The following is a 17,437-nucleotide window of genomic DNA, read 5'->3' on the forward strand; positions in this document are numbered from 1 at the left end:
AAACAGCTGCTACAGAGTATTTTTTTCATTCTGACTTAGGTCAGTAGAAGAAGACAGAGTGAGAATTAGCAATGCTTTCAGTTAGCAGACTATTATGAATAAGGGGGCCTATCTTTAGTTTTTTCCTATTGACACAAAATACCTAGGTACTAAGGTACCAATTGGAAAATTTTGCACTTGGTTATGCGAGTAAAGTTGACTTCATTTTCTCATCAAAATTTAACAAAATAAAAGGACATACAATTCAGTAAATATCAAGTTTAATTTATAATAATTATTACAAATTAAGTACTTAAAGAATCTTAAGTAGGTAGGAAATTATATTTGAAAAAGTATTAATTTGCAAAGAGAAAGCATTCAATGTGATGGATGAACCTGGTGATTATCTACCAATCTAGCTACGGTGAGTTGCAGCCTTAAATCTCCACGTTCGTTGATTTTCAAACGGTTTCTTTGTTTTGTCAAAATGTTTGTTACCACACTGAAGCTTTTTTCAACTACGTATGATGATGGAAAAGCGATAAGGTATTTTTCAGCAATGTTCCACAATGTAGGATACTGTGTTTCAATGTTGCGTTCCAACCAGAACTTCTGATAGCCCTGGTTGAACTTCTGCTTAAGCTCTTCGTCTGTGCTGATGGTAATCAACTCTTCTTGCATTATCACATTGGTTTCTTCTATAGCTGTGGTATTGTACGGATTTATTATCCATTGAGGAATTTGTAAATTTAAAAGATCCTCAAACCTCTCCGTAAAATCCTTGTGTAATGCGTCCAAGTGAGTGACATATAATAAAATGTCATCATCTTGAATCATTTCTGGTAATTTTAACAAATACGGAAACTGCGAATATTCTTTTCTGCCTAAATTTTGTTTATAAAGGATTAGTTTACCCACGGAGGCCGATATTATTGATTTTGTTTTAATCAAGTTAAGATCGTAACCCTGTAGTTGCAAATTAACTTTGTTGAACATTCCAAAAATATCAGTCAAGTAATAAATATCTGTTTTGCAATTGTTCAGATTTTCTTTCAAATTCGGATCTTTTTCTTGTAAAAATTCCAACACAGATTCAACAACGGCTGAAAATCTTTCGAAGCAAGAGCCTCTTGATAGCTAGCGAACTTCAGTGTGCAGAAGTAATCGAGAAAGGACTTCATCGTTTTCCTCACATAGCTGAGCAAATAACCGAGAGTTGAAAGAATTGCTTCGAATGTTGTTGATAGCATTTATTACATATTGTAAAGGCTTATGCAATCTAGGACTCAGCTTTTTTGCTACTAAATGCTGCCTGTGAATCACGCAGTGAATGACCAGTACATCAGGCAGGTGTCACTTTAAGTGAGCTATAAAACCGCGATGGCGACCAACCATAGACGGTGCACCATCAGTCGCAATAGAAACAATGTTCTTCCATGGAATAGCTTTGTCAGTAAAAAATGTTCGGCGGCCTCTTGTATCAGTCTCTAAATATGTAGCAAAAAGCAGTTCTTGGCACATTTTTTCATCTTTGATAAATCGAACATATCCTAACAACAGAGCTTCACTGCCGGGTAATGTAGACTCGTCCAACTGGAGAGAGAATCTGTTGGTCTGTAAGAACTTGCATAAAATGTTTTCCACATCGCGTCCCATCTCGCCTATGCGTCTCTGAACGATGTTATTGCTCAAAGGTATTCTCTTTAAAATATCATGTGCGGGTTCGTGTAATACATTGTTAAGGACTTCCACAATGGTTGGTAAGATAAGCTGCTCTCCAATTGTGTGTGGTTTCTCCGACTTCGATATTAGTAAAGATATTATAGGACGCTCGTAAACCATCATCGTCTTTAATAGATGATGACGCAAACATCGATCTTATGGATGGCCTTTTGTCTAGTTTTTCTTTAAGTGCTTGAAAAAATGACAAGGGCTTACTTTTTTTGTCAGCATGTACTCTTGATAAGTGGTCATCCATTTTTGAAGGCTTCATGGCATCGTTACTGAATACTTTTTCACATATGAGACACATCGGCAAGTGCTGATTTGATGGAGATGCAATAAATCCGAATTTCAAGTAGTCCAAACTGTATTGTCTGCATTTTTTTTTGTGTCCGCCATCATGAAACTCTCAGTAATCCTGCAAATAAAAAACTACCTAAATAAAAAACAATAATAAACTGTTAAATTTGCACACTATCTTATTTTTATTACACCCAGGTAATGGATTCTTGTTAGGTATTACTGACTTACTCATTGATAAACTTGGATACCTATATTAGGAAAGTAACTATAGTAGGTAATTAGGTATAGAAAATTCGTATTAGGTAAGTAGGTACCTATCAGCATAAGAACGAAAACCAAAGCAAACTGAACACTTCAAAGTTTAGGTACCTACCTACTTAACAACTTAAGTGTAAGTAATTTTTACAAATACTTTTATACCTACCTATTTAAAATATGTTGTATGTTGTGTTTACCACTTTTTCAGTCACTTTACTTAATTTAGCTATGTAATAACTATGTAACCTCTTGAAATAAATGAGTACTTATATGAGTTATTATCGTTCAAGCTCCAACGCATTTCAAAACGCAAATGAACTTTCAATCTAAGTGAAAGCTCGTTAAATAGTAAAATATCAGGAACATGTTTGGACTTGATCATGAATTCGTACGTGTTAAATCGCGTAAGCGTCAAATAGAGAGCAAGTCAAAACTCGCCTGAAAGACGTACGCTCGAACTCATTATCTTGCACCAACTTGTCCACACAGACTTGCCGAGTTTTTCATCTTGTACGAACTTGAAACTTTACATTACCACAACAATGCTATTTCCTACAAAAATATTAATTATTCTTAGTACACGTAACACGACATAAACAATACAGTACCTACATATCTTGAAAGTTTTAAATAAGAACTTATGTTAATTTAATAGGGGTCGATTATTAGACCTCGTCGATCCCCAAAATCAGTTTTCGTTTATGTCGACACCTAGGAAACCGATATCGACCCCAATGGGAATCCCTGCTTTAGAACATAGTTTTACTGGTAGTTTGCCGTGCACGAGGAACTTGTCTCGCTGGGAGAATTGTGAAGATTCTGAAATGAAGGTGATCACAAATTAATTCAGAGTTAAGTGCACACTGGTTGGAGATATCACACCCAAAACAAGGTGTATTCGTTTGGTGTTCGTTTGTTTGTTGAAATATGGAGAATAGTCTGTAAAGTGTCGCTCCTGCAGCTGAAGACTATCATTTTGTACACTCTTCTTTACTTACTATCTATTTAAAAAAATATAAATGCTGTTACGTTAGTTACAGTCTGTAAGTGTTGCTACTGCAGCAGAAGACTAGCACTTGGTACACACTTCTTCGGTTGCTGTCTCTGTAAAAATATGTAAAACCTCTTACGTTAGAACCTTTCTTAGTAACTGAAAGGGGCCTATAAAATAAAAGATAATTCAGTGGTGATAGTACATACTTTCAGGGCTGAATGATGGAGAAAGGTAAAGGTACCAGTTTTAGGTAAGGGACCCTCGTCCGGAAATACCGAGTCGAAGGTTGTAAGCGATAATCGTTGTGATACCTCTGAAAGCAGAAATACATTTACCGGTACAGTCGTTGGTAAGACTGTAGGGAACGAAATTTTCAGAGATGTTAGTCTGCAACGAAACAAGAAAAAAAATCCAGCAAATATGACCTTTAATGCCATGTTTTAAGAACTATGAGCACTTGTTCATCTTCGCGACTGTGAAACACATGTGTTCTACTGAGCAAGTGCTCATATATCTCACTATATGCATATTTACTCACATGATTTTCAATTACGAGTTTCGACTCAGTCGTTTCCGGACCAGGGTCTGTTGCCTCAAACTGAACCATTTACGTTTCTCCATCATTCCTCTAGCCACCCTGTAAACTGATGAGCCAAAACAACTACCCACCACGTGAGTTTTAGTGGCGTTGTGGGGACGTGATGCGGCAAGGACTGTATTAGTCGCTTACAACTACAGTTATCCAATGAAAACTCCACTAATCTTGATGGCTAGAGTTCTGGAATGGAAAGTGCATCAGATAGGCAGTACACTATCTATTTCATTGGAGTCCGTTGCAGTTTCATCCGTGGCGTCAGTTTCCACATCACTGTCGTCGTAATGTGTAGCATAGTAATCTCCATTCTCCAGACCAATATTGATTATTAATTTCTCTATTGTTTCTTCCATTAACTCATGTCTGTGCTAATATTCATTTTCAATTCTTTTACATGTGAGCAAAGTTTTAACCTATTATGTAGGGTAATCTTAAATAATGACTCTTTGTTTACATGTGTTAAGGTATTTTAATTAATGGAAGAAACTTTATTACCGAACTTTTTTTGTTTCATTGTATTCCAGGTGAGCTACGTAGGGTTCAAATCACAGCGGTATTGTGGGAAATAAGAACAGTACATGCGTTATGCTTTAAAACGGTATCTCCTTTAAAATTAGGCTTTGCCTTATTAGCCCAATCTGGGAAAGCGTTCTTCTTATGCTTGTTTGAAGACTAATTTTGTTCAGAATGAGCCATTCACTAAAATACTTTTTGCATACTGCATTAGTGGGGGCTTCGACATCTTACGGTGTCGGGTGTTCCGCCGAATAATAACGTCGTTCTTGCAGTGCAAGGTTCCCGGAGAAATGTGAAGAATTAGTGGAGGGTTTGTGTAAAAAAATCTTGGACTTATTGCTACGTCAGTTCAGGGTGAAGCCTCGAGTTCTGAGGTACGTCGCAATGTTTACGCTACGGTGGAAGCTGTGGCGTTGCCAGTGCATAGGTTGACACCATCTGCGGCAACATGACTTAACGACCGACCAGTCACAAGCTGTCTTTGAGCTATATATCGCCATCACAACAGCAATTTTGATAGCTTGCTCCTGACAAAGACGATAGCGGAAACAGTCGAAAGCGCGAGGTTTTACCCTGAACTCACGCGGCAAGAAGTCCGAGAATGTTTTATACAACAGTGCCGTCACGAAGGACTTCATTCTCGTAGTGGGAGCTCTATTTGTCTGAACAATATGATACGGTGAGTTATCAAGAAGAACAACACTACCACCGCTGTTAGGAAACAGTTTCTCTTCTCTTTTCATACCATCGGGATAATCTTGTGAGTCATACATTGAGTCTGCTCGCTCCTCCAGGGTACCGAGAGAGGTGGTGCAGCGGCTAGCACACTGGACTCGCATTCGGGAGGACGACGGTTCAGTCCCTCGTTGTCGGCCGCTGTGGCCGAGCGGTTCTAGGCGCTTCAGTATGGAACCGCGCTGCTGCTACACTCGCAGGTTCGAATCCTGCCTAGAGTATGGATGTGTGTGATGTCCTTAGGTTACTTAGGTATAAGTAGTTCTAAGTCTAGGGGACTGATGACCTCAGATGTTAAGTCCCATAGTGCTCAGAGCCATTTGAATCCCGCGTCCGGCCATCTGGTTTAGGTTTTCCATGACTTCCCGAAATCGTTCCAGGCAAATGCCGGCATGATTCCTTTCAAAGGGCACAGCCGACTTCCTTCCCCGTCCTTCCCTAATCCAATGAGACCGATGACCTCGCTGTGTGGCGTCCTCTCCCCCCCCCCCCCAAAAAAAACAAAAAAACAATCCTCCAGGGTGGTCAACAACAGCTGTTTGGTCTACACTGCTATTACTCATAACGCCCGAAAGACTCTCGGCCATCAATGCCATACGATCATTTTATTTCATTTTACATTATTTATGATTGCTCTCAAGTATTCAGCACTTTGCAACAATGCCAGAATTTTCTCTTAAGAAGGTGCTCTTATTTTCACAATTATGTCGGTTTTTGAAATTTCAGTACGGCCCGGCGCCTGGAAATGAGCATCTCGGAAAAGGCGTAGCTGGTCGGTTGTTCGCGTGCGTGCACATCTACAGAAATCGCATGTAGGACGGTAAAACCATGAGTAGACAGCAGGGTGATGTATGTCAATGCTTAATGACAAAACTTGTGGGTCAGAGGCTTATCTGCTCTGTAAATCAGGATAGGTGAGCTGCAGCAGAACTGTGCGACGGAGTAATATGCTGGTGCAGGCAGAAATGTTCAGGACCATACTAGTCAGCGCACAGAGTTGAATATGAAGCTCTGTGGTAGACGCCTTTACATGTTCCTACACTGACCTTATGGCATGGTCAATTACGATTATATATTGCACTGGGTATGAGATCATCGACACTGGGCCGTGGATCAGTGGAAACGTGTTCACTGGCCGGATGAAACGGGTTGGTTGTTACACGTTGTCGTTTGTCGTTTCCTGATACAGCGTCATTCAGGTGAATGGGTGCTCGAAATACGCACTAACTCATGTAGACAGGCCAACTGAAGGGACCACGTGAACTGCCTCCTTTCATACTTGTAATTTCATCAATAATAAATTTCATCAAAAATAAACTTTCCTAAGTGACAGCCTTATTCATGTAAAGCTAACAGTGTAGAAGTTAACTAGATGTGGCTCATATTACAACAAGGACATTGAGTCTTATACTCAATAGATTAATGGTTCAAATCGCCCTAAGCACTATGGGACTTAAGATCTGAGGTCATCAGTCCCCTAGACATAGAACTACTTAAACCTAAGTAGCCTAAGGACATCACACACATCCATGCTCGAGGCAGGATTCGAACTTGCGACCGTAGCAGCAGCGCGGTTCCGGACTGAAGCGCCTAGAACCGATTGGCCACAGCGGCCGGCAAGAGATTAATAAGAGACGGGTCAAATCACCCATAGCACACAAAACGGGTCAGAAATTGTTGCACAAGCAACGAAAAGAGCACGCTAGATTTAAAAGAACGCAAAATCTCCCAAATTGATGATATTTTGCAGAGGCTCGAAAATTAGAGTGGACTTTAATGCGCGATGCCTTTTATAGTTTCCACAACGGATCTTTGTCTCTAAATTGCGCCGAAAATCAAAAGAGATTGTAGTCGTACTGGGATACCAGTGGCAAGACCTAATCAGATGACAGAGCCACTGATGTAGGTTACTAAACACTGTTTCCCGAAATGTCTTCACTACAGGGAATTGAGAACTCACATGAGAATAACTGCCAAAATTGATAATTTGGAAGCAGGTATTCGCGATGTGTTGAAGCAATTTAAGTCAATAAAGGTAAGTCTTCTGCTCAAGACTGCGTACTCCCTTTCGGAATATGCTGATGATAAAGTTCCATTTTTAGCAATCACATACAACCGCTCTCTCGACGACAGATCCGAACGTAAGGACTCAAACTGCACAGATCGCACCAATACTCAAGAAAAGAATTGCAGACTGAAATCATTGACATGTTTGCAAGATGATTTTGGAACATATACTGTGTTCGAACAAAACGAAATACTCCACAAAAAAATCTACTCGCACACATCCAGCACGGATTCAAGAAGTATTCTTTTGAAACACAACTTTCAAAAGATAATGATCGCTATCGACATTTGTTCTAAGTTGTTTCTACATTTCTAAATTTACAGAAGGCTTTTGACATCGTTCTTTACAAGCGTCATCCCTATGGAATCTCGTCTTACTTATGCAACTGGATTCGTGATGTTCTGTCAGAAAGGACACAACACGTGTTAACTGACAAGAAATCATCGAGTAAAGCAGAAGTGATATCTGGCCCTCTGTTGTTCCCAATCAATATAAACGACTTTGGAGACAATCTGAGCGCCCTTTGCAGATTGTCTGCAGATGATTCAGTCGTTTACTATGTAGTAAAGTCATCATTAGATCAAAACGAATTCCTAAATTTGTGACAATATACCTACATGAGTCGTAAAGTATCAAAGGACCCCACGTAAAAAAGTGAAATTCTCCAAGTGAGTACTATATCTGTTAAATTTCAGATACACAATAAGTCTAACAAATTTAGAACTTGTCGATTCAAGAAAAAACGTATATATTACAATTGCGGAAAACTGAAATTGAGACATTCACAAAGAAAATTTTATAGGAAAGCGAACGTATAGACTGCGTTTTATTGACAGAATACTTGGATAAGAATAATAACCACGTATTAAGTAGTCTTCCTACATTACGACTGTCCGTTATCTTTAGGAGTATTGTTGCGCCATATGGAATCATTACCACATGGGATTGTCGGAGAGCAATGAAATAGTTCAGTGAAGGGAAAATCGTGTATTATTATCGGCAAATAGTGGAGAGAGTGTCACGGATATGGTAAGCTAACTGGGATAGCAACCAGTAAAACGAAGACGTTTTCTGTTGTGGCCGGAACTTTCCAAGTAATTTTAGTCACCAAATTTCTTCTTCAGTTGCGAAAATATTTCGTTGAGTCCCACCTATATAGGAAAAAAGAGCGTCGTAATACAATGAGAAATCATAGGTAGTACGGAAATATAGTGTTCATTTTCCCCACCTGTTATACGGGAGTGGAACGGTCGAGAAATAGTCTGAACGTGATCCGATGAACACTGTCAGGCACTTATGTGTAAATTGCAGATTAGTCATGTAGTAGTTGATGTGGGGGCCCTCCATAACGACCTGGCAAACTCCAGCAAGGCAACTGCCCGTGCCGCATGATAAGAATAATTACCAGCGTTTCGAGGAAAATGACAGTGAACTCAAGTTGATGTCTGGACACCAGATACGTCTGATCTAAAATCGATGAAACACGTCTTGGATGATATCGGGCGCCAGCTACGCACCCACATATCATATGCACTTTATTTCCGGGAATTGCGTGACATGTGTTTAGACTTTTTATGTAAAGGAAAAATTAAATGGAAGGTCTTACTTCCTGCACCAACGTGCTTACATTCCGGTGATGAGGTAGATGACCTCTATGAGTAGTTACAAACATTTGTTCGTACTCTCCTAAAACATTGTGGGTAGTTATCAACTGAAGACATGAAGTCTGAATATGAGTCCGCGATCATTTTATTTTTAGCACTTTTATTTTCAAAAGTGCGTCTTGATCAGATAGATTTCTTTACGCTTTATGAACGGTTTCGGCTTATCACCATCTTCAGCTCGTTAAAATATTCTTATATAAATCATCGTCAAATTAAACATGATTGACATCAGAATATTTTAGCGATCTGAATATGGCGATAAGCCGAAACCGGTCGTAAAGAAATCTTGGTGATCAAGACAAACTTGTATAAATAAAAGATTGTGGGTATTTGTTGCCGAGATACAGAACGAAATGATCTGGCCCCCGATTGATGCTCTAATTCACCGAAAATATTTTTTATTGTTTCATGTCATAGCGTCGATCAAGACATTGGTGCAAATTTTCCTGATTTTCTGCGAACGAGGGTGAACCTAACTGCAATTTATAGATGGTTCTTTTTCACTTTGATAGAGAAAGCCCCGTTTCTTTTTTCACGGTGTGAGAAACAGTATTTATAGCCAAGGAATAGAATGCAACGCAACCCTCACGTGATTCACTGTCGCCCAAAGACACTGAAGTAACAGACAGACAATATGTGCAAAGAAAATGTATCGTGACTCATCCACTTAGTTTCTTTCATCGCTCAATGGACTAACGAAGGTGTTGTTCGCACGGTTCTATGTAACGACACGTATTCCTTGCTTCTGAATAGCAGCATGAGAGTGGGAATTAACGTTCTGTCAGCCGCATCAGTTCCTCTGTTATAAGGATAGCTGACTGCAATTGACAAGGATGTTCGGTGACTGGTTCGTTCATCAGCCTTTAATTTAGATTTTGGCGTTCAGAACAACGGATTTCTTATCCCCGCATGTTATTGACTAGTTAAGTACTTTTGCTATGTTGCACTTTGGAATTATATCACTTACAATGGACATGACTCCTTATTAATTGATGTGTAATCTTTCCGAAGAAATATCTCAACTCTTGGGCTCCTGCAATTGTGAACCGTTTGAGCTTTTCCAGTTCCCTACAACAGCTCGTGGACACCAAAAATGCCTTCACGACTTTGATGAAACGTACCAAAATGTATAAGTAATCTGATAAAGCGCGTAAAGTCTATCAGAGCGCTTCCACTGGCGTGAATTAGAAGAAATCATAAAAGGCAAGGTAAGAAATTCCCTGTTACAACATCAGATTCATTGGAAAACCGATAATTGAGAATATCTGTAACCGGCAGGAAACGGATCTCTGTACTTTCTCAGGGCAATAAGACATTTTCGATAAGAATATGTACGATAAAAATTTTATTGCTCCTAGTTACCTTCCCATGAATACATAAACATTTAATAAGAGTTATGTATAAATGAGAACAAATCCGGTCTTTTTGGAATTATATCGTCATTAGGCATGATTCATGGTAAATCGTGTTACCATATGTGAAACATGTTACTTGCTGTGTCGTCTCATTGTTGCTCCAGGTAGATGTCAAACAAAGGCTTGCGACTGCCAATGTTCCGAAACGTAACTCACATGTTTTCCCGATAATTTTATTTATTTATCAATATTATAAAAATGGAAGTACGTATCTAAGTACATTATGTGATCGAAAGTATCTGGACATCCCCAAAAACAAACGTTTTTCATATTAGGTGCACTATGCTGCCACCCACTGTCAGGTATTCCATATCAGCGACTTCAGTAATAATTAGACATCTTGAGAGAGCAGAATGGGGCGCTCCGCGGAACTCACGGACTTCGAACGTGGTCAGGTGATTGTGTGACACTTGTGTCATACGTTTGTACGCTAGACTTTCACACTCCTAAACATCCCTGGGGCCACTGTTTCCGATGCGATGGTGAAGTGGAAACGTGAAGGGACACGTACAGCACAAAAGCGTACAGGCCGACGTCGTCCGTTGACTGACAGATACCACCGACAGTTGAAAAGGGTAGTACTGTGTAATAGGCAGACATCTATCGAGACCATCACACAAGAATTCCAGACTGCATCAGTATCCACTGAAAGTATTATAACAGTTAGGCGGGAGGTGAGAAAACTTGGATTTCATGGTCGAGCGCCGGCCGCCGGTGGCCGAGCGGATCTAGGCGCATCAGTCTGGAACCGCGAGAACGCTAGGGTCGCAGGTACGAATCCTGCCACTGGCATGAATGTGTGTGATATACTTAGGTTAGTTAGGTTTAAGTAGTTCTAAGTTCTAGGGGACTGATGATCTGAGATGTTAAGTCCCATAGTACTCAGAGCCATTTCATCCGTGGTCGAGCGGCTGCTCATAAGCCAAACATCACGCCGGTAAATGCCAAATGACGCCTCGTTTGGCGTAAGGAGAGTAAACACTGTAGGACTGAACAGTGGAAAATAGTTGTGTAGAGTGACGAATCACAGTACACAATGCGGCGATCCGATGGCAGGGTGTGGGTATGGCGAATGCCCGGGGAACATCACTGTAATGGACTGGCGTGCACAGAGTCCGGACCTGAATCCTGTAGCACACCTTTAGGATGTTTTTTGGAAAGCCGACTTCGTGCCATGCCTCACCGACCGACATTGGTACCTCTCCTCAGTGCAGTACTCCGTATGAAGAATGGGGTGCAATTCCCCAAGAAACCTTCCAGCACCTTATTGAACGTATGCCTGCGAGAGTGCAAGTTGTCATCAAGGCTAAGGGTGGACCAACACTATATTGAATTCCAGCGTTACCGAAGGAGGTCGCCAGGTGTCCGGATACTTTTGATCACATAGTGTACGTTTGTATGTGTACGTATGTTCTACGCGTCCTACTAAACTACTCGACCAATTTCAGCCAAACTTGGAACACATATTAATTACCGTCTGCAAAGGATCGTTGTTGGGGTAAGAATCACCGACCTATCACAGAGAGTAACCATACTTTATTCATCCAGTATTTGATAGTGAGAGCATTTAGTGACTTGTAACAAACGTTACACATAATTTCATACCTTTACCTCTCAAAAAATGATGAAAAGAAGAGAGTTTATCGCGTACTGCATCTTCATTATTCACGCAGTAAAACTGCCACATGAAGCACAACGTTCTGATTTATTAATTCTTTACTGCTAACTCTATTTACAGCACATTTTGCAGACAGTTACCATATATTTCGGTGAATATAGCTACAATAATATATCATTGTACGACAAATTCTTCAAGATATATGACGTCATAAACACTGAGATACATGAAAAACTGTCACCTCATGTGTGACGTTTCAATTCATTATTTCTTTACCACTAACTATATTCGCAACAGATTTCACAGACGGGAGACACATACACCACTGGATGTCCCGCGAAAATTATATCATTGTTTGTCTCATAGTTCAGGAAATGATACCTCAGACACAATGAGCTGCGCGAAAATGAAACTGCAGTGCGAAAGTTGGTAAAGCACAAATATATGTACAAATACGTGCAACAGTTTTTACTTTATGTGAAATATTTTTGGCATATGTGTACACTGGCAAAGTCGCGGGTATAAGCGCATCCTAAACCACTGCAGCGACTTCATTCAAGTTTGGTACACATATTAGTTACGATCTGGAAAAAAGCACTCGGGCGCAGGTGATAACGTGGAGAGAGAACAGGGGAGGGGGGAGGGAAGGGGGTAGAAGGAGAGGCACAGATAGCGAAGAGGAAGGATGAGATGGACAGAGAAAGGAAAGCGGACAAGGGGTGAAGAAATGCGCATGGTCAGAGAGACGGGGAGGAGAAGATGGTGAGAGGGGGAGAGGTTGGAGGACATAAGCAGAGAGAGGACCAGAAGAAGATGAACAGAGAATGGAAAGCAGAAGAGGTGGATGGAGAGATGGGGTGGAAAATCTGGACACATGTGGGGGAAAACATGAGAGGTACAGGAGGGATTTAAGGAGGAGATGGAGAAATAGATGATTGGAATAAATACATACCTGGGCAATGCTGGGTACTCACCTTGTTATTACACAGTATATGTAGATAAAAAAGAGTTTAATATGTATGGCAATTGTGGCTTTCAGTACCAAGACTGGATCGATGCGGCTCTCCACTCTAATCTAGCCTTCGCATAACTATTGCAACCTGCAGTCACTGGAGCCTGCTTACTGTAGTCAAGACTTGGTCATCCTCTAAAAATTCAGCCCTCCGCCCACACTTCCAACCACAATCAAACTATTCCCTGATCTCTCCGTATGTGTCCTACCACCGATGCACTCTTGTAATCAATTTGTTCCCCGTTCTCCCTAGTCCGATTCAGTACCTCTTCGTTAATTGTCAGAGCTGATAATATTCTTCTCGGGTATGCAGCCGGATCATGACGTCTTCCAGACACAATATTTCCGCGGTCCAACTGGCCGCCATCATCAGGTGAGTGCGCTGGTGCACAATCTCGCCGGAACAGTTTTAGGGAGATTCTGTTTTCAGAGTGCCACTTAACAATTCTTTGGAAATATCATTTGCCAACTCTTCTGATGATTTCTCTCTAATGGGATTTGTTACAGTACTAATATCGTCATCAAATAGTACCCAATTTGTTGTTGAATGTTAGCGAGAAGGTCATTCACATCCTAAAAATGGACTGTGTGAGATTCCCTTTGTGATTTTTGCCTTGCGATTATTAAAATTCTCTACCTTTGCGACAGTGATTTATTCAGCACAAACTACTGCATTTTGTTCGTTAAGTATTATTCAAAGTAGCCGTGCAGAAAGCCATTAATTCCATAAAACTTGAAATTTCCTAAGACATTATCACGATCTACATAATCAAACGTCTTGGAAAGATCACAAAAATACCAACCGGAGGTGCATTATTATTTTTAAGATTTGTGGTATTTGATGAGTAAATGTTTAAATATAATTCACAGTAGAGCACCCCTTCTGCGATCCGAACTGTGTTATACTAAGTACATAGTTTGGACTTACGTGAGCATCTAATCTTTTACATTATTTTTTCGAAAATTTTGGAAAATTTGTCAGTAAATAAACTGAACGATGACTCTTTAAGCCTGTCTTGTCACCTTTCTTATGAAGAGATGTATAATTGCTTATTTTAACCCACCTGGAACAGACCCCAGTGCCAGTGGTGCGTTGCATGTGTCACTAAGGACCTTACTTATTAAGTTGGAACATCTTTACAAAATTCCGTTTTAAATCCAATTAACCAGACACGAGATTTTGCCTTTCGAACTTTTATAACTGTATTAAGTTCAGTGAAGGAAGTTGGTGCTACGTCTACTTACTTAAAGTTTTGTGGAATGACATTTCTAATAAAATTTCTTGCTTCTTCAACTGAACCATTTAGCTCCATATTTGCTGCTACGTTTGGAAAGCGATTGTTAAAAGTACTTGTAACTTGCGAATTGTCAGTCACAGTATTGTCATTTAGTTTAATTGTTATTAAATCTGGTACACTGACTAGCTGTCCTTTCAACCATTTGACAATGTTCCATGTACACCGTCGGAAAAGAAAAATATTACACCGTTTTAGAGGTTTCCAGTTGACTCAGCATTTATTGTCGCAACAGCGCATATGGAGTATACGAAATGATTAGTTTTAAAGGTCAATAGCACAAGTGGTTCTAGGATACGAAGTATCGATCCATGCTGAAATACCCATAGTAGTAAGTAGTGTTTCCTCCACAGGTGGCAATGTAGGTGCTGACTCTGGTCTCCAGTCGACCGTACAGATGACGAATACTATCCTGGGATACCTGCTCGACCTGCTCACGTAGTTCTGTAACAGTTGTTGCTTGACGAGTTGCACGGGTCATTTCTCGTCCCATCATATCCCACATGTGTTCGATTGCAGAAAAGTTGGGAGATCGTGCTAGCCAGGGAAGTTGCTGCATGTCTTGTAGAGGACTTTGACTTCACGGGCAGTGTGCATACAAGCATTAACCTGTTGGAACAGCACATCACCTTCCTGTTGCAAGAATGCCAGAAGAATGAGTGTAACATTTTGCACGTACCGACTGTCGGTTAGTATCAAAGTCGACGTCGTCTTACAAGGTGCACAAACTTTTGTTTGCTAGCGCAGTTTTAATCTTATTATCTGGATTTTTTATTTATGTCGGGACAGCATACTTCTTGACTTTTAATGAATTTCCTTAAAATATTTTTTGTAGTATGCAAGTAACGCGGGATTTTGAGTTATATTAACGTCTGTATAAATTTCCCCCTTTCTGTTACATCAGGTTTTAATTCTCTTACTTATCTATGGCTTATTTTTTTAGTGTATCTTCTGGATATCTTTTTTAGGAAATCAACATCCAAATATTGTCACAAATTTGCTGTGGAATAAATTGAATTTGAGAATAAGATCTTTTTTTACATGTACATCATCCCAAATCACCCCATCGTTTTGTCGTTAATAAGACTCAGTCATTCGTATGGACCTGTCTCAGGGTTATAAGGTGCCGTCCTATTAATTTTATTAATTGTGCATCGTGATCAGATTGTCCAACAGCATTTGGATACACATTAATTGTTTCAGCCTGAGCATTGTCTATAAAAAATATCGTCACTCAGTATCGTATTAATTTGTTGCATACCAGTCGGAAAATTGACAACTGAAATTAGACTGAAGCAGCAAAATAATAATTATAATTTATTTTTTCCATTGATTTTAAGAAATCTGCATTGAAATCTCCACAAACTACTGTCTGGTAAGTATTCAGTAATGCATCTGGTTTTCTCATAAATTGCTGAAAGTTTCCCACAGGGAATCTGTAGAACGTTACAATTATTAGATATGTATTTTGCAGTGACAACTCAAAAGCACATGGTTCTAGATTCTGATCAACACCTAAACAATTTGTTTCAATACTTTTTACTTTCTGTCCAACTTTTACATAAGTTACAACTTCTCTTTTTTCCCTGTTTACGCGAAAATGATGTAAGTCTACAATCCTTGAAATATAGCTTCCCCATCCCTGCGGTTACATGATGTTCACAGAGGCACAGATCATCTATCACTTCAGAATTTTCCACACCTTCCAGGTATGTATACAGGATTTGTGGACCTAAAAACGTATTAGACAGCTTAAAATGGTGCAAGATGTTAGAAATTCTGAGAAGAATACCGGTAAGCCACAGGCGAAGACGGGTAACATGCAGTATGTACAGGAACCAACAGGGAACAATAAAACTCGAAGTCTCAGAACGCTCAGATTAAAAAGGGTGCAGTACAGGGATGTAGGATTACGGCCCTATTGTTCAATCTATACCTAGAAGAAGCAATTACGGAAATAAAAGAATGGGTAAAGATTGGGATTAAAATTCAAGGTAAAGGGATATCAGTAGTAAGATTCGCTAATGACATTGCTGTCATCAGTGAAAGTGGAGAATTAAGGATCTGCTGAATGGAATGAAGAGTCTAATCAATATAGAATATGGGTTGAGAGTATATCGAAGAGAGACGAAAGTAATGAGGAGTAGCAGAAATAATAGCGAGATATTTAACAGCAGAACTGTGAATCAGAAAGCAGACCAAGTTAACGAATTCTCCTACTTAGTCAACAAAATAACCATTGATGGACGGATGAAGGGGTACATGAAAAGCAGACTAATACTGGAAAAAAGGCATTCCTGACAAATATAAGTTTACTAGTATCGAACATGCACCTTAATTTGGGGAATAAATTTCTGGGATGTCCGTTTCGAGCCCAGCGTTGTATGGCAGTGATACATGGACTGTGCGATAACAGGAAGAAAAGAGAATCGAAGCATTTGAGATGTGGTGCTGCAGAAGAATGTTGAAAATTAGACGGACAGATAAGGTCATAAATTAGCAGGTCCTCCACAGAATATATAGGAAACACTAACAAGAAGAAGGAACAGGATGATAGGACATCTGTTGAGACATTAAGGTATAATTTCCAAGGTGCAGGAGGGCGGTGTAGAGGGTAAAAACTGTAGAGGACGTCTGAGATTGGAGTACAGACAGAAAGGAACTGAGGACGTATGTTGCAAGTACTATCCTGGGACGAAAAGACTGGCGCAGAAGGAGAATTTGTGGCGGGTATGATCTGTAGTATATGTGAGACAATTTATATTTCGTATGTGACTTCAAGTCACTTTCGGATGTAAGATATGTAGTAAGAGCAGAAATCTTACACTCTTTCGAAATTTAATTTACGAGTAAAGTAGCTGAAAAATCCTCTTTCTATGAAATAAACTGATAACCTATGACGAGTAGTGCGAGTCTAATTACATTAATGATTATTACAATGAAACTTCCTGGTAGACTAAAACTATGTGCTGGACCGAGACTCGAACTCGGGACCTTTACCTTTCGCGGGCAAGTGGTCTACCATCTGAGCTATCCAAGAGCGACTCACGACCCGTCCTCACAGCGTGTGGCAGAGGTAAAGCTGTGAGTAAGCGACGTGAGTCGTGCTTGGGTAGCTGAGACGGAAGATAGGCAAGGTCCCGAGTTCGAGTCTCGGTCCGGCACACAGTTTTAATCTGCCAGGAAGTTTCATATCAGCGCACACTCCGCTGCAGAGTGAAAATCTCATTCTGAATTATTATAATGTTTTGCAAATTATTTTG

General features: G+C 40.0%; 1 protein-coding gene across 1 annotated transcript; it reads right to left on the reverse strand.

The window, feature by feature from the left end:
• Positions 1–357: 357 nt before the first annotated feature.
• LOC126263359 (uncharacterized) lies at positions 358–816 on the reverse strand. Its single transcript, XM_049960449.1, has one exon. The coding sequence runs from the start codon at positions 814–816 to the stop codon at positions 358–360; it is 459 nt and encodes a 152-aa protein (XP_049816406.1).
• Between the last annotated feature and the right edge of the window lie 16,621 nt (positions 817–17,437).

Source organism: Schistocerca nitens, chromosome 6, assembly GCF_023898315.1.
Source record: "Schistocerca nitens isolate TAMUIC-IGC-003100 chromosome 6, iqSchNite1.1, whole genome shotgun sequence".
Lineage (NCBI taxonomy): Eukaryota > Metazoa > Arthropoda > Insecta > Orthoptera > Acrididae > Schistocerca > Schistocerca nitens.